At 52.9% G+C, this 23928-nt stretch overlaps 5 protein-coding genes and 1 long non-coding RNA gene across 6 annotated transcripts; 3 read left to right on the forward strand and 3 right to left on the reverse strand.

Moving 5' to 3' along the window:
- Positions 1–2625: 2625 nt before the first annotated feature.
- Positions 2626–19879, reverse strand: LOC120585185 (histone H3-like). The gene is made up of 3 exons (XM_039841471.1): positions 19532–19879; positions 16526–16533; positions 2626–3109 (listed from the first exon to the last, which is right to left on the reverse strand). The coding sequence occupies exons 1-3, from the start codon at positions 19827–19829 to the stop codon at positions 2687–2689; spliced, it is 729 nt and encodes a 242-aa protein (XP_039697405.1). The 5' UTR covers positions 19830–19879; the 3' UTR covers positions 2626–2686.
- LOC120585179 (histone H2A type 2-A) lies at positions 4135–4686 on the reverse strand. Its single transcript, XM_039841462.1, has one exon. The coding sequence runs from the start codon at positions 4627–4629 to the stop codon at positions 4237–4239; it is 393 nt and encodes a 130-aa protein (XP_039697396.1). The 5' UTR covers positions 4630–4686; the 3' UTR covers positions 4135–4236.
- Positions 4916–5414, forward strand: LOC120585184 (histone H2B type 2-E). The gene has a single exon (XM_039841468.1). The coding sequence runs from the start codon at positions 4983–4985 to the stop codon at positions 5361–5363; it is 381 nt and encodes a 126-aa protein (XP_039697402.1). The 5' UTR covers positions 4916–4982; the 3' UTR covers positions 5364–5414.
- On the reverse strand, positions 11152–11652 carry LOC120585183 (histone H2B type 2-E). The gene has a single exon (XM_039841467.1). The coding sequence runs from the start codon at positions 11586–11588 to the stop codon at positions 11208–11210; it is 381 nt and encodes a 126-aa protein (XP_039697401.1). The 5' UTR covers positions 11589–11652; the 3' UTR covers positions 11152–11207.
- Positions 11889–12414, forward strand: LOC120585180 (histone H2A type 2-A). Its single transcript, XM_039841463.1, has one exon. It carries the CDS (start codon positions 11943–11945, stop codon positions 12333–12335), a length of 393 nt encoding a protein of 130 aa, XP_039697397.1. The 5' UTR covers positions 11889–11942; the 3' UTR covers positions 12336–12414.
- Positions 19880–20007: 128 nt separating the features above from the next.
- LOC120585189 (uncharacterized) lies at positions 20008–22114 on the forward strand. The gene is made up of 2 exons (XR_005648270.1): positions 20008–20990; positions 21914–22114. It is a non-coding gene; the product is annotated as an uncharacterized LOC120585189 (long non-coding RNA).
- Positions 22115–23928: the final 1814 nt, after the last annotated feature.

Raw genomic sequence — 23928 nt, forward strand, 5'->3', positions numbered from 1 at the left:
AGGAAGGAGCAGGTGTTCCCGGGCTCGGAGAAGGGGGTAGACATTCTAGACGGAGGAGGTGGACAGTGCGAAGTGTCGTGTCCTTGGGCCTGCAGATGTTCTGTGGGTCTAGGAACCACCGGTTCAGCCGGCAGAACCCCTGAAACCCGTGGAGGCTCCCAGAAATACCAGGAACTAGGTGTATATGTTAAAATGATTTTTATTGGGAGGGATCTTTTACATGTAATAGCTATTAATAGCATAGCTAAAAATTAACCGAACGTTTACTGTGGACCAGATAGATAACCGTGCTAGGTGCTTTTTAAATATTTTACAAATGGGAAAAGTGAGGCCTATGGAGATTTACTTGCTGAAGTCACATACCTGGTATATGGGCAAGACCAGGGTTCAAATTCGAATTTGTCTAACTACAGAGTCCTTACTAGATATTAACCTCCAGTGCCCCGAACCGCCACGCAGAAGAAGGTGGACTTCATTCTGAAGAGAGTAAGAAAGAGGCGGTAAAATTTTAAGCACGAGCGACAGGCTCAAAAAGATTTATTAAAAAAATAAAAGATAAAAAAGATGGTGTCACACAGACCGGAAGCTTAGTGGCAGGACAGAGAGTGTGGCCCGAATAAATTTAATCCACTAGCTCAGGGCCGGTGAGGGCATCGGTTAAGGCACGGACGATGGACGGACGGACGGACGGACGGACGGATGGGGGGAGGTGATAGAATTGAAAGTCAGAAAGTAGATTTGATAACATTTGGAGATTTGGACAAAGGACAAGGGGAAGGAACTTCTGCCCCGAACAGATGAGGGGTGGTGGGCCACCAGGCAGTTGGAAGTATTGGTGTCGAGCTCAGGCCAGGGGTCTCGCAGGTGATAGCGATCGGGGAGCACTCGTCAGAGGCGGAGATATGGAAGGCGGGGAATCCATAATCTCCCTCGAGGGGCAGGGAGGAAATAGGCAGCCGAGGCCCGCGTGCGCGAAACCAGGATATCGACGGGCCGGGCAGAGAAAGAAGAGAACGTGAGAGGGCCGAGATGGAGACCTGGAGAAGGATAAGGAGGCCCAGGAGCAGGTGTGAACCCAAAGGCCAGTCCTCTCTTCCAAGGAAGCAAAAGGTAGTGTCAACAGGGCCACGATCCCGCATAGTTCCTCCCCGCAGAGGGGCGCGCGCGCGCGCACACACACAAAACCCGTCCCCACCTACCCCACGGCAGAATTCAGTCTGAACGAAGCCTGTTTTTCTCTTTCTTAAAAATCCCAGGTTCAGGGGAGACTTTCCCTGCAACCGCGCTAGCCGTGCAGAAGCTGGTTATTTACTTTGTCCTCCGTTACCCTTTAACTCTCGAGTAGAGGATTTTAGTACGATACGATTCAATGTTAACACCTGCGTCTTCAGTGGCTCTCTTGTATCGATGCCAGGTCTCCCGAACAAAAGTTCTGAAGGACCGCCGTGCGGGTAGGCCTTCCCAGCGGCAGAACACCAAATTTTATTCTGTCGCTGACTAGATAGCGGCAATGCCGCTCAGCTTCTGAGATTCAGACAGGGAGACTTCCTGGCGGCAAGGGGGGGCCCGGACTGCAAAATGGCAGCTGCGTTCTTGGGGTGGGGTCTGCTCAGTGCTCCCGGACGAGTTCATTTGAGAGCTTCACTGTACCTCAGAAAGCCCTGTCTGTCTGTCCCAGCAAGGTTTGCCTTGAGCACAAATGAGGTGGGGGGAGGGGGGGCTAACTCGTCAGTACTTAATAATTCGAGGGGGTACAGACCCGGGCCCATAGATGCGACCTGCGCCGGGGGCCTCGGGCGGCACGTAAGGGTCCGGGCGGAGACCCGGAGGCACGCTCTGGGAATTGCCGTGACCCTGAAAGAGAAACCACGGGGCAGCCTGTAACAGAACGGGCCACAGTCCCCACACTGCCCTCCCCTCTCCTGACACTCCTCAGGACAGGCAACCGGGAGCTCTAAAAGACGCAGAGAAACCGGCACGTCTGGGCAGAGAATCCAGACACGGGTCGAGGCTTTCAGACTCTTAGTGAGTTTGACTCTGTGGACCCGGGCGGGAAACGGTCGGTCGCAGGCCCAGCTCACGAGTGGTCTCGGTCTCTATACACACCCGCTATCCCCCGGGGCTTTTGACTAGGAACACAGGGTGGGAGGTGTCATCCTATTGGCGAGTGAGGCCCGAGATGACCGACCGCCGAGACGCAGGAACCCCGAAATTTACCCGCCGGGACCGAAGGACCGACTTCCCACCCCCGCCCGACAGCCCTGCGGGGTGGGGGCGGTCGACACGCGCAGGGCGCCGGGACGCGTTCCGGGCCGAGGGCCGCGCGCCCCTAGTGACCGCTCTCGGCATCGGCCCATTGCCGACCCCGAATTCCCTTCGTCCCCTGGCCGGGAGGTTTTACAATCCTGGGCCTTGGTCAAAAAGGAGAAGATGGCCCAGAGCCTCCCTCTCCCCGCAACGCTGGCCGAGCTCCCGGACAGGGCAGAGTTGCGCCACGGGAAATCGCACTGCACCTTGACGCCGGGTCCTCACCCTATACAGCCCAATGCCCTCCTCCGGCTCCGGCGCCCTCTTCTCGGGGCGTGGGGCCACGGAAACGAAGTGACACAGCTTCTTCCCAGTGCGTTTGTGGGTGGCTCTGAAAAGAGCCTTTGGATGCGATGGAACCTCAAACCGAGCGCGCGCTTTAAGCCCGCTCCCCGCGGATGCGGCGGGCCAGCTGGATGTCCTTGGGCATGATGGTGACGCGCTTGGCGTGGATGGCGCACAGGTTGGTGTCCTCGAACAGCCCCACCAGGTAGGCCTCGCTGGCCTCCTGCAGCGCCATGACGGCCGAGCTCTGGAAGCGCAGGTCGGTCTTGAAGTCCTGCGCGATCTCGCGCACCAGGCGCTGGAAGGGCAGCTTGCGGATCAGCAGCTCCGTGGACTTCTGGTAGCGGCGGATCTCGCGCAGCGCCACGGTGCCCGGCCGGTAGCGGTGCGGCTTCTTGACGCCGCCCGTGGCCGGCGCGCTCTTGCGGGCCGCCTTGGTGGCCAGCTGCTTGCGCGGGGCCTTGCCACCGGTCGACTTACGGGCAGTCTGCTTAGTACGGGCCATGGCGAACCGGAACTCGAGCCGAACAACACAGCGGCGGGGCACAGGATCGAAGTCCCGGCCCGCCGCAGCCGTCTTTATAGGCACAGTCTTTTCCCGATTGGGCGGGACGAGAAAAATCGAAAGTCCCGCGCTGGCCGTCCATTGGCCGTGACGTCACCCGCCCCGGCATCCCCGATTGGCTGGGGCAGAACCTTCCCTGTCCCCGGCCAGCCGCCTCACTTCCTACTTTCCCGTTTGCCAAGTTTTTCCTACCTGGTCTTTCCCGTCTGTCTTTCGGGCCGAGTCATTTGTCTTATTCGCAACTGCGTCCGAATGTCCCTCCGCAGCCCCTCACTCCCGTAGGACAAGCCACCCGCGACGCCCTCTTCCTTTGCACGCCCGATAGCCCAACCTTCCGTTTGTCTCTCGCCCCCCGATCGCCTTGTAACCTTTTCAGAGCTCCTCAGTTGGTCTGGACGACCGTTTTCCCCGCCTTTCGGGTCGGAAAGTTGTTCCCGCCCCAGGCGCAAGATTCCGCCTCCGAAAGCCTAAGTGGGGACCCGCACCTCGGCCGCGAAGGCGTCTCCTCACTTTTTGAAAGAGAATCTGCTCCGCTGGGCCTAGCCCCAAGTCCGCCCCACTCCCAGAAACCGCCCTTCTCCCCTACCGACTGGGGCGTCCGCAGGGTGGTGTGTGACAAACCTACCCTCCTTGCTAGACCTCAGGTGTTGGTCGGAGGCGTCAGGGGTAAGCGGGGCGAGTTGCCCGCTCGGCACCGGCCGAGGTACGGCACCCGGGGCCGCCCGGCAGCAGCAGCAGCAGCCGCCGCCACACGGAGTCGCCGGCGGCGCCCGAGGCTTGCTCCCGCCACCCGCGTCACGGCCTGAGGCTTACGGCCCGGCCCGCCCAACACCGAGGCAGGAGAGCGCTCGAGATCCAGGGGCGGAGGAACGGTTGGGAGGCGAGGGCCGGCGGCGCTCTCCCCGCGCCGCCGCCTCGGTTGTGAGGAGTGGGTTCGGCCCCTACTACCCAAAGGTGGGATGGAGACCGGCTACCACAACAGCTCTTTTATTTGAAAGAGTGGGTGGCTCTGAAAAGAGCCTTTGATTTCACAGGTGCCCCTTCGAGACGGGGGCCGGGAGGGCTTCCAAACGTCCGCCTCACTTGCCCTTGGCCTTGTGGTGACTCTCCGTCTTCTTGGGGAGCAACACGGCCTGGATGTTGGGCAAAACACCGCCCTGGGCGATGGTGACTTTGCCCAGCAGCTTGTTCAGCTCCTCGTCGTTGCGGATGGCCAGCTGCAGGTGACGAGGGATGATGCGCGTCTTCTTGTTGTCTCGGGCGGCGTTGCCAGCCAGCTCCAGGATCTCCGCCGTCAGGTACTCGAGCACGGCCGCCATGTAGACGGGCGCGCCGGCCCCCACCCGCTCGGCGTAGTTGCCTTTGCGCAGCAGGCGGTGCACTCGGCCCACGGGGAACTGAAGCCCAGCGCGGGAAGACCGCGACTTGGCCTTAGCGCGGGCCTTGCCTCCCTGCTTGCCACGGCCAGACATGACAGCGATAGGCACTGCGAGAAGCTCCCGACCGACAGCCGAGGAAGTCGCCCTAAACGGCTCCGCTTCACCCTTTTATAGCCACAACGGCGATTGTCCAAGGAGCACTTGGATTGGCCAAAGCGGAGCTCTGCCCCGATGGCCAATAGGAGAGCGCGGGCAGAATCCACTCATTTGCATAATCTCGCCCCCCCTCCGCAGGAGCGCCACCGAAAACTTGCCAATCGCGACGCGGCGCACTCGGAGCCCTGATTTGCATACGGCCTCTATAAGTACCCAGTCGCTTCCGGTAGCCTCGGTCCTGCAGTTGCGTTTGCGTCCCTCGTCTTCTCTGTCGCTTGGTGTTTACCGCTATGCCTGAGCCGGCAAAGTCCGCTCCCGCGCCCAAAAAGGGCTCCAAGAAAGCGGTCACCAAAGCCCAGAAGAAGGATGGCAAAAAGCGCAAGCGCAGCCGCAAAGAGAGCTATTCCATCTACGTGTACAAGGTGCTCAAGCAGGTGCACCCCGACACCGGCATCTCGTCCAAGGCCATGGGCATCATGAACTCGTTCGTCAACGACATCTTCGAGCGCATCGCCGGCGAGGCCTCCCGTCTGGCGCATTACAACAAGCGCTCGACCATCACGTCCCGGGAGATCCAGACGGCCGTGCGCCTGCTGCTGCCGGGCGAGCTGGCCAAGCACGCCGTGTCCGAGGGCACCAAGGCCGTCACCAAGTACACCAGCTCCAAGTGAGTCTCTCTGCGGCCGCCCTTTAACCCAAAGGCTCTTTTCAGAGCCACCCATCTTCTCAGTGAAAGAGGCTGTCATCTTCAGTCAACAGTTCCTGTCGCGGTGCTTCCCCGCACCGCCTACTCGTCTTCCAGGGAAGATAGTTTTTGAATGATGACAGGAAAGAAACCGGAATACTTAGCATAGTGTAGCTGTTTTAGAGCTAGCTAGAACCTGCTTTTTGTCCGTGCATTGATCACTGAAATGACGAAGGATTTTGGTGATCAATGTAGAGACAGTGGTTACTCCATGGCATCTTAGGTCAGGTCCGTGGTGTATAAATGCGTTTTAGTGTTTCTACGTAATGTTAGTATAAATATGCAAAGCATACTCGAAACCACGCCCCCAAACAGTATACTGTACTCTTCAGGCACACTGCATGCATACTCCGGTTCTAATTCGAGAAATTATACACTTGAATCAAGATAAGTTATTCAATAGTACATATTTTGGTTATCTACAGTGTTCTCCATAGTTGTAGTTTTTTCTTAATCTTCATGAGCAAAGAGAATTTATAGATGTTCCAGGATTTAAAGAATCGGGGCCTGCTAACCAATAAATGTCCTTCAGACTTGAAACAGCAGTTTATAGTATTAGAACTACTTTGCCTTACAAATATTTGTTGCTTACCTGAAAGAATTCATTCTCCAAAAAGAGGTAGTAAAAATTAATGATCTTCATTTTTGTGACTTGATACTTAAAAATTATTTCCTAAAATAGACCCTCAATGTATCTAATCCTATCTAATCCTAAAACTCCACGTTTGTCCACTGGGGTGCTCTCCTGGGGGAGAACGATGAAAAACCTATGGAACACAGTAGGTGATTCATGTTTGAGAACTACTGACATCCTGGTTATGCAGGTGCCATATTTGATGGGAACGTGTTTGCACTTCAGTCACTAACTCATTTTCTCTTGTTCCTGGTTGTTCTTTCCCTGAATTGTTTGTAATGCTGCACAGAAAACTAGCTACATTTTCCTTTTGCACTAAATATAACATAGAACTTTACATTTCTACCTTTATTGGGATTCAAAACCATTTTATTGGGATTCAAAACCATTTTAAAGAAGTCAAACAAGAACAGGAGATAAAGCACAAAATGCATAAAATTGAAACTCCCTATAAAAAATGTTAAGCACACTGCGATAGTTGTTCTAGTTCATTCCTTTGGGTTTTGGCTAATTTTTCCCCCCTTATGCACCTATGTAAAATCTCAAATATCAACAGTGATTTTCCTTGCTTCCTTTCTGCTCCACACAATCAAATACAAATACCTTATTTTGCAGTTACTGTACTTAATCCCTCCCCTCTTTGCCTTGCTTCGGCCCCAGGAAACATTTTGCTACTTTATCACACATGCCTTGCTTGGATCTGCTGAGAGATGAGGCAGATTGCCTAAATTTAAAGAGTTTAGGGTTAAGACATTCAAGCGAATAACCTAACGTGGTGGAGAGAGTGGTCAATATTTGGTTCTGAGGACTCTCAGACTATTAATAGTAAAGCAGAAAAGCTAATCTTGAAAGATAGAGTGACTCGTAACTATGTTACATAGTTCCTTTTAGCAACAACATTTACACTTTCAGGTTTGAAAGCAAAACTGACACCTTGTTCAGGCTCCAGTTATGAGTATATACACATCATTTCCCATAATAAAGGAGAGATTTAAAAAACCACCCTGAGATAAATAAAACATGGTGGAGATATAGCATTGAACAGAACAAAGTCCCTATCCACAGAAATCTACATTCTAGTAGACGGATGTTGAAAATAAGAAATGTATGACAGTATAATATTGGGGGTGATATATGCAACGACGTAAAGCTGAACATGGAGTGGAGTGTGGATGACAGGTCTGATCAGGAAAGATTTGCAGGGAGATGGTATCAGATCAGTAGTTGGTCAGATCCCATAAGCCACTGAAGGACCTTGTAGGCTATTGCCAAAAGTAATGACATTCCTTGACTTAAATTCTTTAAAGTGTACCCAAAATGCTGTGTCGAAAAATAGACTGTAGTTAGAACAAGAGTAGAGGCAGAGGGAATATCAAAGAGGCTACAGTAAAAGTTCAAGAGAGAGAGAGGTAGCAGTGGAGATGGTAAGAAGTAGTTAAAATATATTTTAAAGTCAGTGAGTTGAATGTAGATTATCAATGAGTTCAATGTAGATTATAACAAAGAGGAATCAAGGACTAATTGCAACTTTTTGGACTGAGCACTTGGAAAGAGGTATAATTTACTGATATGAGTTAAAAGGTTTGGAGGAAGAAAACCAGCAGTACTGTCTTGGACAATATTTTGAGATTCCTGGTTGCTATTCAAGTGGAAATCTCAAATAGGAGTCATGAGAGAATCGAGTTTAGGGAAGGGAAAGGGGTTATGATTTATAAAGTCTGATTTTTGCTCTTTTGTAGTAGATGTTTTTTCCCTAGAAACGATTGTTTCAGTCTCAGTATTTGATTAAAGTCCCCTATCCAACTTCAGTTTCAAGCTCAGACTATACAACACAGAATAAACAAATATCTAAGGCAGTGTTATTTGGTGTCCCTGGACTAGTGCAATCACTAAATGACTATGGCAAAGTATAATGAAACAAGGGATATCGTTCAGAGTTCTAGTTAATAAATGATGATCACTCTCACACTTAAACTTTTTAAATAAAGAAGTGGAAAATCTTAACTTTAGGAACAAAAAAAAATTTAATTCGTCTTGGAAAATACAAACCTATAGAAAAGCTGAAAAAAAAAAATAGTACAATGACCAACCATATCTTTGTCTAGATTCACTAATGGTTTTGTTATTATTTACCGCATTTGCTTTATCTTTTCTCTTTCTGTGCACACGTTTGAACCATTTGAAAAGAAGTTTCCAATATCTTGACACTTCTCCCTAATAGCACGTGTCTGAAAAGTAGGGGCATTCTCCTGTGTGACTGCAAAACTATTGTTACACATAATAAATTTCATATTGATTCAATAGTATTAACATGCAATCCATATTCAAATTTCTCCAATTGTAAAAATCTGATATACCTGTTATATTAGTTTTATGTGGTTGCCGTAACAAATCACTATAAATTTAGTGGCTTAAAACACACATTTTATTCACTTTACAGTTCTGGAGATCAGAACTACAAAATCAGTTTCACCAGATAGAAATCGAAATTGCACTCTCTCCGGAGGTTCGAGGGGAGAATTCATTTCCATGCATTTTTCAAAAGTCTCTGCATTCATCGCCTTTTCCTGTTGACCTTTTTACATCTTACAGTGACCCTAGTTATTGCATCTGAGTCCACCCAAATAGTCCAGGATCATCTCCCTGTCTCAAAAATCACATCAGTAAAGTCTCCATTGTCATTTAAAGTAATGTTCACATGGACATATTTGGGAGCTATGTTCAGGCATCCACGGCTGTTGACTACCTGTTATGGGTTAAATTGTGTCCCCCAAGGAGATATATTGAAATCTCAACTCCCCAGTGCCTTTTAACGTGGCCTTACTTGGAAACAGGGCCTTTGTAGATGTCATCAAGTTAAAGTCATCAGGGTGGGCCCTAATCCAATACGAGTTTTTTTTAATAAGATGTAGAAACACACAGGAGTTCAGGAGTAGATGAAGATATGCTGTCACAGCTAAAAAAAAATACCTGGGGCGAAGGCAAGGGAAGGATCTGGACCTACAGCCTTGGACAGACGGGGGGGCCCTGCCAACACCCTGACCTCAGACTTGTAGCCTCCAGAATTGACAATAAATTTCTGTTCTTTCAAGCCACTCAGTTTGTGATACTTTGTTATGGCAGCCATAAGAAACTAATACTTCCCTTAAAATTTTTAATATTAGTTAAAAAAGAAAAAACAAAACAAAACACGTCAGACAAATTGGCTTAATTGGAAGGTCCAGCAGGGCTCTGAGGGTGGCTGAACCCCATCAGTTGTGCTCTCCTCTGTGGGTCTATAAACATTCTTGCCTTCACACTTACAGAACACTCCACCCTGTTGCTGCCTCTTGAAAGCAAAGAAACTTCTTTCCAAAAAGAGGAGAACAATCTACATTTCCCTGCTCAGTTCAATTTCTGAAATGTTTCCGGAAGTAATCAATGTGTGGGGTAAGATCTGTTTTCTGGGAAGCACATGTCGTTCTCAAACTTTGCTGCCCATTAGTCACTTGGGGAGCTTCTGTAAATCCTCCAAGTGCAGGCTGTACCCCAAACCACTTCAATCAGAGTTTCTGGGGGTGGCACCCTGGCATCAGTATTTTTTAAAGTTCTGCAGGTGATTTCACTGGGGCAGTCAAACTTGAGGACGACCTACATTGAGGGATTAGGTGGATTCCTTAGAAAGGCAGGATACAATTGGAGAAACAGGAGAAAAATAATATATGTTATGGGACTACCAACTAAGTTATAGAAAAGATTCAAGTCTTGAAGAATACTGTAAGGAAACATTTAAGGATGAATAAGGTCTAGAGAATCTAGGTCTCTGTATTTAGAGGTTGTGCTTGAAGGCAGGTTTGTGGTATCTTCATTTGAGCTCCAGGTGCATTTGTCAAACTGCCAACTTCATAGGCCCACTCTAATGTCAAAAGCTTCCCATATTTAAGTCAGAAATCTGGATGCCCTTTCAAAACCCCAACCCATAACTCCCAGGATTCAATCCTAATTAACAGCACCACTATATCTAACCTGGTTGCTCAAGCCAAAAACCTAGGGGTTTCACGCTTACACAAACCCTGTATTTTGGCAAGACCTGTCAATTCTACTTCCACAACATAATTTAAATCCCCAAGCTTCTTATTTTTACCATTGTTATCCTGTACTCCACTACCCAGCAGTTATCACTACATGCAGCAGAGTCACCCAGAGGGCCTGTTAACACAGACTACAGATGTCTGAAATTTTCATTTTAAATGAATTCTCAGGTAATATTAATGTGGCTGGTCTGGAGACCAGACTTTTAAGAACCACTGGTCTAGAAATTACCGTTGATGCTTATCTTCAGCTTATTGTAGGCCAGCTTGAGAGAAATGTTACAGATCAGAAATGCAGATCAGCTTAGTTGAATTTAACTTTCATCTCAGGTCCTGATGTCATCTGAACTGTTTTCAAAAAAGGACTACTTCCTAACTTGAAAAGTAACAAAAGATGTTTAAGACGTGATCAAACTGAAGACCAGTTTAAAAAAAAAAAATACTGATCTACCCACAACACTGCAATAGCCTGTTTTCCTTGCTTTTACTATACACAACCAATGCATGAAACAAGGGATTAAGTTTGAAGAATTATTCAAATCCCAGTCTAAAACAACCCAACTCTCAATACTAAAATCTCAACGAAATCTCCTTTTTATCTTTCCAAGACATACTGGGGTTTTTCTGTTCTTTGGAGCATTTAACTTGTGCTTCAGAAATTGAAAACTTTTTACTGCCATTTTGAGAATATGACTTAATTAAGGTTACTGACAACTCTTTCGGGGTTAATATAACCATGTATGTGTAAGGCGTCATGAAATATGACAGCAAAGACACCAGCATTTAGCAATTCCTAGCTACTAAATTATATCAATTTTCCTGACTAAGTATACCACCTATAAATAGGATAAGGAAAAGCATCTGAATGGAGGACACACATACCCCTAAACCTTGGCCTTTTACCCCATCATCTACAAAAAAAGGTAATATCTTCTCTGGGAAACGAGTAGGCGGTGCGGGGAAGCACCGCGACAGGAACTGTTGACTGAAGATGACAGCCTCTTTCACTGAGAAGATGGGTGGCTCTGAAAAGAGCCTTTGGGTTAAAGGGCGGCCGCAGAGAGACTCACTTGGAGCTGGTGTACTTGGTGACGGCCTTGGTGCCCTCGGACACGGCGTGCTTGGCCAGCTCGCCCGGCAGCAGCAGGCGCACGGCCGTCTGGATCTCCCGGGACGTGATGGTCGAGCGCTTGTTGTAATGCGCCAGACGGGAGGCCTCGCCGGCGATGCGCTCGAAGATGTCGTTGACGAACGAGTTCATGATGCCCATGGCCTTGGACGAGATGCCGGTGTCGGGGTGCACCTGCTTGAGCACCTTGTACACGTAGATGGAATAGCTCTCTTTGCGGCTGCGCTTGCGCTTTTTGCCATCCTTCTTCTGGGCTTTGGTGACCGCTTTCTTGGAGCCCTTTTTGGGCGCGGGAGCGGACTTTGCCGGCTCAGGCATAGCGGTAAACACCAAGCGACAGAGAAGACGAGGGACGCAAACGCAACTGCAGGACCGAGGCTACCGGAAGCGACTGGGTACTTATAGAGGCCGTATGCAAATCAGGGCTCCGAGTGCGCCGCGTCGCGATTGGCAAGTTTTCGGTGGCGCTCCTGCGGAGGGGGGGGCGAGATTATGCAAATGAGTGGATTCTGCCCGCGCTCTCCTATTGGCCATCGGGGCAGAGCTCCGCTTTGGCCAATCCAAGTGCTCCTTGGACAATCGCCGTTGTGGCTATAAAAGGGTGAAGCGGAGCCGTTTAGGGCGACTTCCTCGGCTGTCGGTCGGGAGCTTCTCGCAGTGCCTATCGCTGTCATGTCTGGCCGTGGCAAGCAGGGAGGCAAGGCCCGCGCTAAGGCCAAGTCGCGGTCTTCCCGCGCTGGGCTTCAGTTCCCCGTGGGCCGAGTGCACCGCCTGCTGCGCAAAGGCAACTACGCCGAGCGGGTGGGGGCCGGCGCGCCCGTCTACATGGCGGCCGTGCTCGAGTACCTGACGGCGGAGATCCTGGAGCTGGCTGGCAACGCCGCCCGAGACAACAAGAAGACGCGCATCATCCCTCGTCACCTGCAGCTGGCCATCCGCAACGACGAGGAGCTGAACAAGCTGCTGGGCAAAGTCACCATCGCCCAGGGCGGTGTTTTGCCCAACATCCAGGCCGTGTTGCTCCCCAAGAAGACGGAGAGTCACCACAAGGCCAAGGGCAAGTGAGGCGGACGTTTGGAAGCCCTCCCGGCCCCCGTCTCGAAGGGGCACCTGTGAAATCAAAGGCTCTTTTCAGAGCCACCCACTCTTTCAAATAAAAGAGCTGTTGTGGTAGCCGGTCTCCATCCCACCTTTGGGTAGTAGGGGCCGAACCCACTCCTCACAACCGAGGCGGCGGCGCGGGGAGAGCGCCGCCGGCCCTCGCCTCCCAACCGTTCCTCCGCCCCTGGATCTCGAGCGCTCTCCTGCCTCGGTGTTGGGCGGGCCGGGCCGTAAGCCTCAGGCCGTGACGCGGGTGGCGGGAGCAAGCCTCGGGCGCCGCCGGCGACTCCGTGTGGCGGCGGCTGCTGCTGCTGCTGCCGGGCGGCCCCGGGTGCCGTACCTCGGCCGGTGCCGAGCGGGCAACTCGCCCCGCTTACCCCTGACGCCTCCGACCAACACCTGAGGTCTAGCAAGGAGGGTAGGTTTGTCACACACCACCCTGCGGACGCCCCAGTCGGTAGGGGAGAAGGGCGGTTTCTGGGAGTGGGGCGGACTTGGGGCTAGGCCCAGCGGAGCAGATTCTCTTTCAAAAAGTGAGGAGACGCCTTCGCGGCCGAGGTGCGGGTCCCCACTTAGGCTTTCGGAGGCGGAATCTTGCGCCTGGGGCGGGAACAACTTTCCGACCCGAAGGGCGGGGAAAACGGTCGTCCAGACCAACTGAGGAGCTCTGAAAAGGTTACAAGGCGATCGGGGGGCGAGAGACAAACGGAAGGTTGGGCTATCGGGCGTGCAAAGGAAGAGGGCGTCGCGGGTGGCTTGTCCTACGGGAGTGAGGGGCTGCGGAGGGACATTCGGACGCAGTTGCGAATAAGACAAATGACTCGGCCCGAAAGACAGACGGGAAAGACCAGGTAGGAAAAACTTGGCAAACGGGAAAGTAGGAAGTGAGGCGGCTGGCCGGGGACAGGGAAGGTTCTGCCCCAGCCAATCGGGGATGCCGGGGCGGGTGACGTCACGGCCAATGGACGGCCAGCGCGGGACTTTCGATTTTTCTCGTCCCGCCCAATCGGGAAAAGACTGTGCCTATAAAGACGGCTGCGGCGGGCCGGGACTTCGATCCTGTGCCCCGCCGCTGTGTTGTTCGGCTCGAGTTCCGGTTCGCCATGGCCCGTACTAAGCAGACTGCCCGTAAGTCGACCGGTGGCAAGGCCCCGCGCAAGCAGCTGGCCACCAAGGCGGCCCGCAAGAGCGCGCCGGCCACGGGCGGCGTCAAGAAGCCGCACCGCTACCGGCCGGGCACCGTGGCGCTGCGCGAGATCCGCCGCTACCAGAAGTCCACGGAGCTGCTGATCCGCAAGCTGCCCTTCCAGCGCCTGGTGCGCGAGATCGCGCAGGACTTCAAGACCGACCTGCGCTTCCAGAGCTCGGCCGTCATGGCGCTGCAGGAGGCCAGCGAGGCCTACCTGGTGGGGCTGTTCGAGGACACCAACCTGTGCGCCATCCACGCCAAGCGCGTCACCATCATGCCCAAGGACATCCAGCTGGCCCGCCGCATCCGCGGGGAGCGGGCTTAAAGCGCGCGCTCGGTTTGAGGTTCCATCGCATCCAAAGGCTCTTTTCAGAGCCACCCACAAACGCACTGGGAAGAAGCTGTGTCACTTCGTTTCCGTGGCCCCACGCCCCGGGAAGAGGGCGCCGGAGCCGGAGAAGGGCATTGGGCTGTATAGGGTGAGGACCCGGTGTCAAGGTGCAGTGCGATTTCCCGTGGCGCAACTCTGCCCTGTCCGAGAGCTCGGCCAGCGTTGCGGGGAGAGGGAGGCTCTGGGCCATCTTCTTTTTGACCAAGGCCCAGGATTGTAAAACCTCCCGGCCAGGGGACGAAGGGAATTCGGGGTCGGCAATGGGCCGATGCCGAGAGCGGTCACTAGGGGCGCGCGGCTCTCGGCCCGGAACGCGTCCCGGCGCCCTGCGCGTGTCGACCGCCCCCACCCCGCAGGGCTGTCGGGCGGGGGTGGGAAGTCGGTCCCTCGATCCCGGCGGGTAAATTTCGGGGTTCCTGCGTCTCGGCGGTCGGTCATTTCGGGCCTCACTCGCCAATAGGATGACACCTCCCACCCTGCGTTCCTAGTCAAAAGCCCCGGGGGATAGCGGGTGTGTATAGAGACCGAGACCACTCGTGAGCTGGGCCTGCGACCGACCGTTTCCCGCCCGGGTCCACAGAGTCAAACTCACTAAGAGTCTGAAAGCCTCGACCCGTGTCTGGATTCTCTGCCCAGACGTGCCGGTTTCTCTGCGTCTTTTAGAGCTCCCGGTTGCCTGTCCTGAGGAGTGTCAGGAGAGGGGAGGGCAGTGTGGGGACTGTGGCCCGTTCTGTTACAGGCTGCCCCGTGGTTTCTCTTTCAGGGTCACGGCAATTCCCAGAGCGTGCCTCCGGGTCTCCGCCCGGACCCTTACGTGCCGCCCGAGGCCCCCGGCGCAGGTCGCATCTATGGGCCCGGGTCTGTACCCCCTCGAATTATTAAGTACTGACGAGTTAGCCCCCCCTCCCCCCACCTCATTTGTGCTCAAGGCAAACCTTGCTGGGACAGACAGACAGGGCTTTCTGAAATTTTTAGTCGACTCTCAAATGAATGACTCGTCCGGGGCAACTTTGAGCAGGCCCACCCCAAGATCACGCCGCTGCCATTTTGCAGTCCGGGCCCCCCCTTGCCGCCAGGAAGTCTCCCTGTCTGAATCTCAGAAGCTGAGCGGCATTGCCGCTATCTAGTCAGCGATAGAATAAAATTTGGTGTTCTGCCGCTGGGAAGGCCTACCCGCACGGCGGTCCTTCAGAACTTTTGTTCGGGAGACCTGGCATCGATACAAGAGAGCCACTGAAGACGCAGGTGTTAACATTGAATCGTATCGTACTAAAATCCTCTACTCGAGAGTTAAAGGGTAACGGAGGACAAGGTAAATAACCAGCTTCTGCACGGCTAGCGCGGTTGCAGGGAAAGTCTCCCCTGAACCTGGGATTTTTAAGAAAGAGAAAAACAGGCTTCGTTCAGACTGAATTCTGCCGTGGGGTAGGTGGGGACGGGTTTTGTGTGTGCGCGCGCGCGCGCGCCCCTCTGCGGGGAGGAACTATGTGGGATCGTGGCCCTGTTGACACTACCTTTTGCTTCCTTGGAAGAGAGGACTGGCCTTTGGGTTCACACCTGCTCCTGGGCCTCCTTATCCTTCTCCAGGTCTCCATCTCGGCCCTCTCACGTTCTCTTCTCTCTCTGCCCGGCCCGTTGATATCCTGGTTTCGCGCACGCGGGCCTCGGCTGCCTATTTCCTCCCTGCCACTCGAGGGAGATTATGGATTCCCCGCTTTCCATATCTCCGCCTCTGACGAGTGCTCCCCGATCGCTATCACCTGCGAGACCCCTGGCCTGAGCTCGACACCAATACTTCCAACTGCCTGGTGGCCCACCACCCCTCATCTGTTCGGGGCAGAAGTTCCTTCCCCTTGTCCTTTGTCCAAATCTCCAAATGTTATCAAATCTACTTTCTGACTTTCAATTCTATCACCTTCCCCCATCCGTCCGTCCGTCCGCCCGTCCGTTCGCCCGCCCGTCCGTCCGTCCATCGTCCGTGCCTTAACCGATGCCCTCACCGGCCCTGAGCTAGTGGATTAAATTTATTCGGGCCACACTCTCTGTCCTGCCACTAAGCTTCCGGTCTGTGTGACACCATCTTTTTTATCTTTTATTTTTTTAATAAATCTTTTTGAGCCTGTCGCTCGTGCTTAAAATTTTACCGCCTCTTTCTTACTCTCTTCAGAATGAAGTCCACCTTCTTCTGCGTGGCGGTTCGGGGCACTGGAGGTTAATATCTAGTAAGGACTCTGTAGTTAGACAAATTCGAATTTGAACCCTGGTCTTGCCCATATACAGGTATGTGACTTCAGCAAGTAAATCTCCATAGGCCTCGCTTTTCCCATTTGTAAAATATTTAAAAAGCACCTAGCACGGTTATCTGGTCCACGGTAAACGTTCGGTTAATTTTTAGCTATGCTATTAATAGCTATTACATGTAAAAGATCCCTCCCAATAAAAATCATTTTAACATATACACCTAGTTCCTGGTATTTCTGGGAGCCTCCACGGGTTTCAGGGGTTCTGCCGGCTGAACCGGCTGAACCGGTGGGTCCTAGACCCACAGAACATCTGCAGGCCCAAGGACACGACACTTCGCACTGTCCACCTCCTCCGTCTAGAATGTCTACCCCCTTCTCCGAGCCCGGGAACACCTGCTCCTTCCTCAAGATTCGGCACGCGCGCGCGCGCACACACACACACACCCATAGCTCTTCCCCTCTCCCGGCCCTCTCCTCTCCCCCCCCCCCTCTCAAGGTGCATTCCTCCTCCCTGCCTCTCTCCCCTTTATCATCAGGTATCCAGATGCCCCCTTCCTGTTTCCCTTCCTACTCCCTACCCTCGCCATTAGGCTGGCTGGCAGCATTCCTCGGGGCGAGGATGTGTCCCTGTTCACCCCTGTGGCACCAGCACCAAGCAGGGCCTGGCACACCATAGGATCTGTTCACCCCTGTGGCACCAGCACCAAGCAGGGCCTGGCACACCGTAGCAGGTCAGGAGATGGGGGACGAGGGGCCTGATTCACCAGCCCGTCGACTCTCTGCCTTCCATGCCACACCAGGCTCTTGGGGTTCTCGAAGTTACAGATCGAGAGCGAGCCCGGACTGGACCTCTGGGAGGAACTTTCCAGGTCCTTGGCAGGGCCCCGAACACAGAAAACTGCCCACGGGCGGGACGTCTGGAGAGCCCCGGTGCCCCTTGCCCGTGAAAGGCCGCAGTCCCGGACTCTGCCTGCTCCTGCTGAGAGTCTCTGAGAAAAGAGTTCACTGAGCCACACCCACAATCTCTTCCTCAGTACAGAGGGATGATCTGGGAGAGATGTCTGTTTTCATATCCCCAAAGACCAGAATTCAGCCCTGCTGACGGGATTTTGGTGGGGCGGGGGAGACAACAGAGGATTGGGGTGTGATTGGGGGCAGAGAGTGAAGTGCATAAAGAAAGACGGGAAGAAGAGGGAGGAAGGCAGAGGAGAGGAAGGAAATGGGAAACAGACGCGTAATCTAAAGTCCTCTCCGCTATAAAGGGGAGTGGGTGAGGGCGCGTGGTGCGGGGCAGGGCCAGGGAGAGGGACCAGGAGAGAAGACCGGGAGCTCCGTGTCTCGTGTCACAACCGCACTCACTTCAGGATCTCTGTGAGGATGAAAAGAGAGAATTTCGTCCACACGAAGGGCTCTTAGATCAGAGCCCCACGAGCGGATGCACAGCTGTTAATAGCATCAACCAGAACGAGGTGAATACTAGCAACACTACCATCGACTGACATATGCACGGATTACAATCGTCATGGAGAAAAAGGAACCACACACACGCACACGCTCACACTGGTCAATAATTTTAAACACTCGACCGCCTTCTAGATCGTGAGGCCTGGGCGAGAACACCCAGGTTCCTGGATGGCTGGTGGCTCGCCTTCCATTCCCTTCCTCTCGTTCGATTTCACGAGAACCCCGCAAGGGAGGAAGGGCATGCATTTATTTATTTATCTTTCAATTTTTTTCTTTTTTTTTTTTTTTACTCCTGTTGAATACTTGAAGAAACTGAACCTGGCGAGGAGGAGACACCTGGGAACGTTGGTCACGCGGGTGTCACTTGAGCCTAGGTCTGTGTTTCGCTTTTCTTTGTAAGTTACATTCGTCTTTACAGAAGGAAACAGTACACAAAATAGTTACATATGGAGACACAGTATCGCTATCTACCCAGCCGTAGCGTAGCCAATTTCCGCTGACTCCAAACTACAGTAAGATAACACTGTGTTGCTACCTACTGCACCTTCATACACATCTCAGAACGGAAACAAGTAGTACAAAAGGATATGCCACCCCACCCCACTTAGGACGTCTTCGATCCTTCTCTAGCCTCATTAATTAAACCGACCGGCTCCCCTTTCCTAAACTGATTTTACCACCTGCTCATGGGTCGCCACCCGAAACCCAGAGCCACTGCGATAGAGAAAACGACAAAACACAGGAAACGGACGATACTTTTTCACACACCGGCCAGATAACTGGCCGAATTTGTTTTCAAATTGCACCGAGTTATCTCTGGTCGAATAACCCTTATTTCTTTTCCTTGCCAAGTGCTCTCGCACCTGATTTCAAGGTAGCAGTGCAGTGTCGACGGCCGCCATCCCATGAGGAACAGGGCCTGTAAGCCACGTGTCCCACTCCCTCATCGCACAGGTGGAAGCGAACGCCAGACTGACTGAAAAGGTTCTAAACATGAGGTGGCAGAACTGGCACCTCAGCACTGCGAATCTGGGGCGGCCTTCCCACTCTGACCCAGTCAATATAGTGCGACCTACGGTGAGGGTGACTTGTCCTTGCCTCGTTTGGCCGGCTTTTACTTCCCACAGCCCAGTAAAATGACCGCGGATGCGGACGGCAGGCCCAACAGCAAACCGAACTGTATCTGGACAAGACATCCTCTCAGACTCATAGGAACCAAAGCTCTCTGGCGCCAGGCCGACAGGAGTCGCCAGTCGAGGTACCAGGACGGGAGAAAACTTCGCCCGTAGAGCTGCACCACCCAAGGCCGGAAAACAAGGAAAGGGCGACCCACGGAGACCGAAGGGTGGCGGCTTTACGCAGAGACGAGTCTCCGTCCCTGGTCGCGCCCTGAACCCTTCCCATGCGAACGAGGACTCCAAAATCGCAGTCTCAGTGGTCAAAATACCACTAGCCCGCTTGGCTGGTCCTGACTCGCTAGTAATTTGTGCTCCCCGCAGACTGTCGTTCTGGCGGACGGGGACAGCCTCGGGGACCGCTAGCCAGAATGCAGGACGGCCGTCTTCCCTAAGATTTGGCTCAGGCGGCAGGGAGCTTGGCAGCCAGAGCTGCCTTTTCCTCACCTGCGACATGGCACATAACCAAAGTGTCAACGGACGTGTGGAAAAGCAAGCCTTTGGCTAAACGGCTTGGACTTTTTGGATTGCTAGGGCCTCCTCCAGGACAACCTCAGCGGACACCAAGGTACCACAAGAAGTTCCCAACGCTCCACAGGCAAGCGTCCAGCTCCTCCGAGGAATCTCTGGTTGGCCCTAAAAAGGGCCTTTGGGGTTGTCACACGTCAAGCCTGCAGCGGCGGCTTAGCCTCCGAAACCATAGAGGGTGCGTCCCTGGCGCTTGAGGGCGTACACCACGTCCATGGCGGTGACCGTCTTGCGCTTGGCGTGCTCCGTGTAGGTGACCGCGTCTCGGATCACGTTCTCCAGGAACACCTTCAGCACCCCCCGGGTCTCCTCGTAAATCAGGCCGGAGATGCGCTTGACCCCTCCCCGCCGTGCCAGACGCCGGATGGCCGGCTTGGTGATGCCCTGGATGTTGTCTCGCAGAACTTTGCGGTGGCGCTTGGCGCCGCCTTTACCCAAGCCTTTGCCACCCTTGCCTCTCCCGGACATGACTGCTGCGACTCGACAATACGCTCGCTGTCACCTGCGCCCACTGGGCTCCTGATATACGAGCGTGCCGGACCTGATTGAACACCGCAAGCGCGCACACGCAAGCGGCCCCGCCCACCCGGCGCCTCCCTCCCCGCCGCCCCCTAGCGGTCGCTGGATGCCACAGGACCGGCGGGACTCGGACCCCCGGCGCACGCCGGCCGGACCCGCGGCTGTTTCCCTCTCGGTCTCCCCATCGGAGAGCTCGCCGGCGGCCTTACACGTAGGCGGAGAGGAAAGGCCTTTCCGCCGGGGGAAGCCCTGAGCAAGAGCAGAGGGAGTCCAGAGACGCTAATGGCACGAGCGCCCCGGCGCCGGGTCTGATCCCGGCAGGAGGACCCCCCCGCTCCCCAAACGTGGTTCCGGAAGGGGCGGCGGAGCACATCGGGTCGCTCGACTGCCTGCCGGAAGGGCCGATCTCCAGAGCGCTTCTGAGTGACTGTGCTTTGTATTTTACCTCTTTTAATCAGCATGACAGCCATGTGAGGCGCGCGGGTGTATTATCATCCTTGTTTTACAGACTAGGAAGCTTGGAGTATTTTGTCCGCGTTCCCGCAGCTAGCGGTTGCCAAGGCCAGAGACTCTGACCGAAGTGCTGTGACTCCAGAGTCCAGCAAATACCAAGAGCCCATACTGGAAGCTGAGAGGCGAAGCGACAGGGCTGAGGGCTTGCTTCGGCGGACTCCACCTGCTTACCCACTCCCCTCGTCTCCACTACCAACGAGTGGAGAGAAACGTCCCCCCGGGTCAGAGTGGAGCTTGTCCCCCCTGGACAGGCTTTGCAATCTTTCCATGCCCTCCACCCCGGACCTCTGGATGAAACCCACGCCACAGGTCCTGTCCAGCACAGAGAAGCGGAGGCTAATTGCAAGGCCACCGTCGTGCGGGAGCCCTGCCTCTGCCTCTTACCACCCCCTCAGCTTTGGGAAGATGCTCTATCTCCCCCGGCCTCAGTTCATTGTCTGTAAGATGGGGAAGACGGGCCCTACTGGTGGCGGTGGTGTTTGGAGATGTTTCAACAGTTTCCATCAAGTGATGAGCATATCGTCTGATCCAGAATAAACAATAAAGAAACTTTAGTGCTATTCTCAGCTGTGCAGAAGAGTTAAGACAATTAGGAAGGTAAATTGCCCGATAATTCCTAAACTGTAAACCTCCCCTGGCTTTTTGTTAGCTGCTCACTAGCTATCCCCCTAGCTGCACGAGACCGTTCCGGGCCTGCCCGACGTCAGCAATGCCCGACCACTCCCATGACTTGGCGGAAACCCTTTCTCATGTCCAGATGTGTCCCCTCCATTGTAGGCCTAGCGTCTAGTCCGTACGGTTCGGCCTGTGCAGCTTTCCTCGTGGGTCCCCCCACCACCACCACCCACCACCCACCACCCACCACCCTTGCTGCTCCTTCTCAGGCCAACAGATGGCATTTTCCTCAGGTTCTTCCGAGTGCTCTCTGTTTTAGCAGTTCCTCCGGGATGAATTGATCCTGTTTCCCCTCTAGATTCTGAGTTCCTTCAGGGTGGGCATTTTGTCTTCTTCGTCTCTGTAGGTCAGCATCCTCACAGTGCCTAGGTGACCGGGAAGTGCCTGACGAGGGACCTAAAAACCCTGGCCTCCGAATCTTCGCTCAGAAAGAGATATTCCAGGCCCCTCCATTAAGGGTCAGTTTCTGAAACCTGAGCAGAGCTGCCCCTCAGGCTCACTTCCTGTGCCAGACTTACTGATTAGCCATATTGCGAGCTCTAATGGAGAGGGGTTCCCGGGATCACGTCGTGAAACCATATGGTATCGGAGTTGCCGACAAGGTCTCATATTTGTTACTTTCATTTTTTCCGTTTGAAGGCCAAACAGAGGCGGTGAGGCAGGCCACTGGAGGTTTGTGAGCAGGCGGGAGACGAGGTCAGATCTGTGCTTTCGGTTACTCTGGCAACAGGACAGGGAATGGATTAGAGGGGTCCTGAGCCCAGGAGAACAGATGTGAAACTCCGACGCTTTCTCTCACTTGAATAGAATAAGTATTTGTGTATCTGTTTCTTCCTTCATCTGAGTTCCTCCCAACTGAGGGCAGAGAGTTTGCCGTGTTCATCTGTGGACCCACGATGACACAAAGTTGGAGCGTATTAAAAAGTGGAGGAAGAAATGGAAACATCCCAACCATCCAGGAACAAGTGAATGAATTAACAACGATAGTGTAGCTGTGCAATGGAATGCTATTCGGCAATAAAAATGAATGAACTGATACATGCAAACTATGAATGGATCTCAGAATAATTATGCTAAGTGAAAGAAAGATACACGAGATATGCCGTGTATGTATGTATGATTCCGGTTACATGAAATTCCAGAAAATGCAAACTATAATGAGAAAAAGCAAATCCCGAGGGCAGGAACGGAGCAAAGGAGGACATGGAAGGGGCCGTCGCAGGAAGCGACACCGAGGGAGGAGATTTGGACACTCAGACGACTTTGTTAGAGGAAGGAGAGTTTTTTAGGCTGGCTGAGCAAGTGAGCTTCTCAACAGCACAAAAGCACATGCTCGCCCGGTTAGATTTCTTCCAGAGTGTAACCCCCTGCAGTGTCCGCGCCAGGGGCACGCGATTCCTTTGTCTGAGAGTCTAAGTCACTGGGCACTTCGTGACTCAGGATGGGAGGGGGAGTTTCGGGCCGGGGCTCCAAGGGGGAAGGAATTCCAGGACCACCGGTCCTATCTCTTTACAGATCATTATGTGTAGCAAGAGTTTCCAGAAGGCCATTTAAAGATCTATAGGGTGTGGTTCATCTACAGCCTGCCGAGTAGGTCATTTCTGCAAGCCCTTTCCTTTGCATTTTCCAGATGCCTCCTCTCTTAGGGACAGGTTGAGGAAATATGAAGGGACACTAGAAAATTCTGGGGTGGGGGCGATGGATATGTTTATTATTTTGATTGTGGTGATGTTCGTGTATACGTATGTCAAAACTTATCGAATAGTACTTGAAACGTGCAATTTATCGCATGCCAATTGTACTTCGGTAAAGTTCTTTTTTAAAAAAGTAGAACTGGGTATGGCAGAGAAATGAGTTAAGAGGTGCCATTTGAGCTGTGAGCTACGGCCTTGGTTTGAAAGAAAGCTCTGGCCAAACTAGAAGGAAGGCACCGTCTAGTCCAGACCCGGGAAAGGACAGACAGGTTCAGGGGAAGGTATATAGACCGCTCTAACTAGAGCAGAAATAAATAAAAGGAGGAAGCAGATTACGGACGGCCTTGAAAATCGAGTTTTTTCAAAGCGTGCACTGGATGGCAGTTTCACCACTGACTCCCTAAATGATCTTGGGCAAATTATTAACCTTCTCCGAGACTCAGTTTCCTTTATCTTTAAACTAAGGATGATAATAATGGAAGGTAGCTTAAATGGTGGCTGTAAAGATGAAATGAGGCGATGCGTGTAAATCATTTGGCGGGAGGACCAGGTAAATAGTTAGGGGCTCGATAAGTAGAAGCAATTATTATGGTAACAATTGTTATTAACCCCACCGTCAGCAAATGGATACAGATGTCGGAGCGGGAGAAAAGACGTTCTTTGGCAGGATCCATCTCACCATTACTAATTACCTCCCCCTCAGAGTTAAAATACCGGACTCCACCACCTCTACCCGCTTCCTCACTCTGTAACTTCCTTCCTAGTAAACACCGTGCCCGGGAAGAGCCCACGACCAGCAACTAAAGTTCTCTCCTGTTTGTGGAGGGATTCCAGCCGAGAGCCCGGTCACTGTGGGCTCTTGCATTGATCTACGGCCTGTGGGGTGGAGAACCAGAGCTTCCCAATCCCAACCTCGAAGCCGCCGCCACCGCCGTGGATGTTTATTCAGGGTGCATCCCCAAGAGAGGAAAGCCGGTGATATTTCTTTTAATTTTAAACCATAGATATTTCCCCACGAATTCCAGGGAGAGGCCTAGGCTTTCGGAATTATCTCACCTTCTCAAGTCCGTTAGACGCTGAACTGAGAGTTTATCCTCTGCTGAGGAGAAGCCTCTCTGTGCCTCAGTTTCCTCGTCTGGGAAATGGGAGATAATACCGGTAACTAA

The sequence above is a fragment of the Pteropus medius genome, unplaced genomic scaffold (genome assembly GCF_902729225.1).
Source record: "Pteropus medius unplaced genomic scaffold, Ma_sr-lr_union100, whole genome shotgun sequence".
Taxonomy (NCBI): Eukaryota; Metazoa; Chordata; class Mammalia; order Chiroptera; family Pteropodidae; genus Pteropus; species Pteropus medius.

Coding starts and splice junctions, on each gene's coding strand:
- LOC120585179 (XM_039841462.1), bottom strand. CDS start 4,629: ATGTCTGGCCGTGGCAAGCAGGGAGGCAAGGCCCGCGCTAAGGCCAAG.
- LOC120585184 (XM_039841468.1), top strand. CDS start 4,983: ATGCCTGAGCCGGCAAAGTCCGCTCCCGCGCCCAAAAAGGGCTCCAAG.
- LOC120585183 (XM_039841467.1), bottom strand. CDS start 11,588: ATGCCTGAGCCGGCAAAGTCCGCTCCCGCGCCCAAAAAGGGCTCCAAG.
- LOC120585180 (XM_039841463.1), top strand. CDS start 11,943: ATGTCTGGCCGTGGCAAGCAGGGAGGCAAGGCCCGCGCTAAGGCCAAG.
- LOC120585185 (XM_039841471.1), bottom strand. CDS start 19,829: ATGTCCGGGAGAGGCAAGGGTGGCAAAGGCTTGGGTAAAGGCGGCGCC.